This window comes from Microtus ochrogaster, chromosome 18 (assembly GCF_000317375.1).
Source record: "Microtus ochrogaster isolate Prairie Vole_2 chromosome 18, MicOch1.0, whole genome shotgun sequence".
Lineage (NCBI taxonomy): Eukaryota > Metazoa > Chordata > Mammalia > Rodentia > Cricetidae > Microtus > Microtus ochrogaster.
The window spans coordinates 9,573,720-9,578,422 of record NC_022020.1 but is presented as its reverse complement, the minus strand read 5'-3'; the positions used below and the strand labels follow the sequence as shown (position 1 = coordinate 9,578,422).

General features: G+C 39.5%; 1 protein-coding gene across 1 annotated transcript in view; it reads left to right on the top strand.

Moving 5' to 3' along the window:
• Chst9 (carbohydrate sulfotransferase 9) overlaps window positions 1-4,703 on the top strand; it is a 270,577-nt gene that overhangs the window by 124,294 nt on the left and 141,580 nt on the right. The window contains exon 3 of the mRNA XM_005355791.2: window positions 2,092-2,130. Within this exon, the coding sequence (XP_005355848.1) occupies window positions 2,092-2,130 (39 nt within the window). The remainder of the gene's footprint in view (window positions 1-2,091; window positions 2,131-4,703) is intronic.

Sequence of the window (4,703 nt, the reverse complement as noted above, 5' to 3'; positions counted from 1 at the left end):
GGACTCTATTGCTTTCATAAAGTCAATTTTTTTCCACTTCTTCTGTGTTAGGGTGTTCAAGTCCTTCTGTTGTAAGATCATTGGGTTCTGGTGTTTTCATGTTGTTTTTCAGATTGTTGGGTGAATTCTTTCCTTGGCACCTGCCCATCTCCTCCTATTGATGCTATCTAATGGGTCTTTTAAAACAGGAACAGGTTTTCCTGCTGGCCAGGGGCCCTGCTTACAAAATGCCTTCTCTCCGTTTCCTGGGTCCCGCCGCTGGCCAAGATCTCTTTCACCACTCAGAAGGGTCTTCAGGACCAGGACCAGGCTCCCCGTTCACCAGGGACCTCGCCAACAAAAGGCCTACCCTTCTGCAGGCCAGCCACTAAAACAGAGGAACTCCTGCTGCCCTCTGCCCCGAGCTCCCTATCCAGCGCCCAAACAGGCTAAACTGGATGATCCCATGGCCCCACGGACGGGAGGGGGAATGAAGCAGGCCCCTGGGCACAAGCTGGGATATGCCAGGGAGAGAGAGGTTATAGCAGAGGAGGAGCAGCCCCAGCAGAGTGTACCAGCCCTCGCAGGCTAACCGGGGGGTCAAGGGGGTCAGGGAATGCCCCCGCTCCGTTTCCTTTGTCCCACCACGGGCCAAGAACACTCTCCCCACTCAGGGTGGTCTTCAGCGACAGGACCAGGCTCTGCGTTCACCTATGGACCTCGCCAATAAGAGGTCTACCACTCTGCAGGCCAGGCCCCCCCAAACCTACTTGATTTAGTTGTAGTGTGGCGATCTGCTCTCAGTGTGCACTTCACTGTTTCATGCTTGGACTATCCCATATCCGCGGTGCCCGCCGCCGCGTCTGCGCTCCACGAATTCTTAGTTGTTGGCTTCAGTCTACTTGTTTGGATCATCTGCCTTAACATTTAACCCTAAACTCAGCCATCTGCAGAAGATGGGAAATGTCCTGCATCTATGATCTCAATCTTTGATCTCTGCTAAGCCTCCTATTCCCATAACACTTCAAACTTAGTAAGTCCACCCAAAATTTCTCATTTCCCTACCCAGTCACTCCTGCAAGAGCATTACCATATGCCACAAGTCATCTTTGTAACCTTGGCCTTGCCACCTGCCTTGCAACTCACCTTTTATAAGCCTTTGGGCTCTATTTTGATTCTCCATCTCCTCTGGCAGCTACTGCTTTCCATTCTCACAGTTTACTATTTCATTACCTACAGGATAAATTCTGAATACTGGCATTAGAGGACATGTCCCTAAACAAGTTCAAAACATTTCCCCTGGATGAATTGCATGAGTACACATAGCCTACTCTGTTTCTGTTTGGTCCATGACTGTCTCAACTGTCCGAGAATATGTGTACATCTAAATATCCAATCAAGCATCACTATCCCCATAGCTTCACAGGCATTCTCTCCTTTCTTGGCAAAATTGTTTGATTTTCTTGTGTCATTCAGCATCCTACATCCTCTTATGTTACATAGTCTGTCCCATCTTTCAAGTATGTTGTTAGAGTTCATGGTTGGTCTTATTTTCTTCAACTTTTTAACCATAGTGTTTTAGATAGGAATTATTATTACCTTTTAAGTTTTTTGTTGGAAAAAATATTTTATCAATAGACTTACTCAATGCTAGACTCTACATGCTACATATCCACCTATCAGGCAAGTTATAACCACTGGTTTAATTGTGGCATTACTGTTATAGGGTAGCCAAGAATTTTCTAACTAGGTTTCAGGACTGGTTCTTAGGAGAGAATTTATGCTTGGTATTCTAAACCTGGTTAAAATCGCATGACGAAGATGTCACAGGCCCTAGGTGGAACCTGCTATTGCTGTTTTTCTGGATGTTATCAAACTGTTTTCTTGATAAAAGAATTTTAAAGCCCAAAAGAGTATTTCTAACATGCTTACAGTTTTGTTTTTATGAGGTGATTTGATCCTTGTCGTCTCTGAGCACTCATTACTCAAATAACACAGGGCATGGCTGAGAGATGGGGGTTCTGCTCTGATGTCACTGTTAACTGAGTTTTCATCCTAGTTTAATTATTGAATTCTCATGACCTTACCTTGTATGTTCTCTTCTCTTTTCAGGGAGAATAGAGAGGAAAAGAGAACAAAAGGGAACATCAGGTAAGATGCCACTTAATTAGTTCCAGGTTCATTTTCTGCCTTTATTTCTATCTTTTAAAATGAGACTGTAACTTAGCACTTATTTTCACAAAAATTAATCATTTATGGTCCTTGACTTGATCAATATTAAATTAATTTAAAATAAGTTAATGTACTTAGATTTTATTTTAACTTTTACATCAATTATATTTTTGTCATTTTCATTCAAAAGAAAATGAGATGGAATAATAAATTTTTCATGATTACCTATCAAAAAGCAAGTCTTACTCCCAGCAATTTAGAAATATGGACATTGTCATAATTGTCAACCGGCTTATTTTCTCAAAGGTCAATGAATCTCGGTTGTTTTTCTTAAAAACACTTCTATAAGTAATGTTTTTCAACATTGTATTAAATATTTAACCAAGAAGAGCCTTTGTATTTAGAAGGAATTGTTAATGTGTTTCCAATGATTACAGAATATAAGCTCTTTATGTCCCTAGAAGTGGTTGTTACTTGAGTCAATGCAGTTGCACACATTATGGAGTCAATATTTGCTAACTAATACAAAATAAGCTTTTACATTTCCAAATTTTCTATACTTAGATTTTGACATAGGTCAAAGCAGATTCTTCATAAACCAATGGTAGTATAACATATTCATAGCATACTGAGGGGAATCCTACATCTGTAATCAGTTTTAAAGTGAATATACCATTGTGAGGGAAAGCCATCAGTAGGGTTCTGAGGAAATCCCTCTTACCATGTGACTAAGTCCATGGAATAAAAGATCAATTTTTAGCCTAAGGGGATGGCTCAGTGGGTAAGAATATTTGTTCTGCAGGGATGAAGACCCAAGATAGAATCCCCAAATCAGGCAGGTTTGTGCCTGTAATCCCAGCATAGCAGGAGGTGGCAGATCAGCAGGTAAATCACTGGGGCCTACTGCCCCACCATCGTACACAAAACAGATAGCTTCCAGTCCAGTGAGACCATGTCTCAAGACAATAAGACAGAAAAATGATGGAGGAAGACACCTGACAGCATGCTCTTGCCTCTACATGCATAAACTCACATGTATACACCATGAACACGCTCACACACATACAGAGAGAAAATGAGAGAGACAGAGACAGACACAGAGAGAGACTGGGGCAATGAGATAATGATTCAGTGGCTAAATGTGTTTGCCACTAAACCCAGAGCCTGAGTTCAATCCCTAAGACCCAAAGGTAGAAAGAGAGCATTAGATTCCTGAAAATTGTCTACTGATCTTCACCATGCACTGTAGCATACAATTTCTACACATACATAATCAAACAAACAAGTATAATTTAAAATTTAATTATGAGATCTATTTAGAGTTTGTCAGCATTCTGATTACAACTCAGCCTATGGTTTCATTTAGGATATTATTTTGTCTAAGCCAGGAATAAGACTCACAAAAGCAATAAAAATTGGTATCATTCACTTCCATTTTTGAAAAAGCAATTCAAAGCACGTATGTCCCTTGATGCTAGTCTTGAAATCCCAGGACTTATTCATACAACATGGACACACACACACACACACACACACACACACACACACACACACACAACTAAATTTGGCTATATAGTACTGTAAGAATACATAAACAAAATAAGAAGAGTACTTCATGAGGTTATTTATCTAGCTGCCCCTGATTTTCTTCACTAATACAGCTCTTTCATTGGGAATATTGAAAAAAATGGTCATTCCTATTTTATATAAAAAGTCTACAGAGTGTGAAATACTTATATTTAAAAAACCTACTTGTTTCAATGTTGTGTATTTTTGATATTTAAAAGAAACATAAGCATAAAATATTAAGAAAAATCCTGGTGTCCAGAAGTTTCTTGTGAATTGTAGTACAGAAAAGGTAACAGCAGAGATTTGCTTCAGTGTAGATATGACTTCTGTTAGGTATATATCATTTTCAACTTCCCCGCCTTTCAAATCCAGTCAACTATTAAGTTAAGAGTAGAGCTTGAGACCAAAGAATGGAGCTATTGGAAGAGACAATGATTAGAATAAAACAAAGTCACAGGCTAATCATTGATTACATTAGATCATCTCTAAAGTTGGGCAGTTTGTTCATTCATATCCTGCTTTAAAAGTTGCTTGAAGATAGTGTTGGTTTTTTTCTCTGCCAAAAAGGTGAAATTTACTGTTGCAAATAGAGCAAATGCTGGACTATGTGTTTTGCAAGCTCAGTCCCTCACTGCCAAATTTATACTTAGCCTTTGTGCTCTATGGAAATGTTCCAACAACACTTCTGATGTGAAACACTGGCACAAACTTAATACACAACCATTCTGATTTTTTTAAATTAGGTAGATAAATTGTGGACAAAATCTTTTGTTTACATGTGAACAACAAGTTTTGTTTTCCTGTATGTTATTTGACAAATGAAGATTTTCAGGCAGTTTCACCTTTGTGGTGACTCTTTTGTATATCATCCTTGGTATAACTCTCCTATATGCTATCCTTGGTGTGCCTCTACTGAATGTTATCCTTGGTGTGACTTCTGCATGCTATCCTTGGTGTGACTTTCCTGTATGCCATCCTTGGTG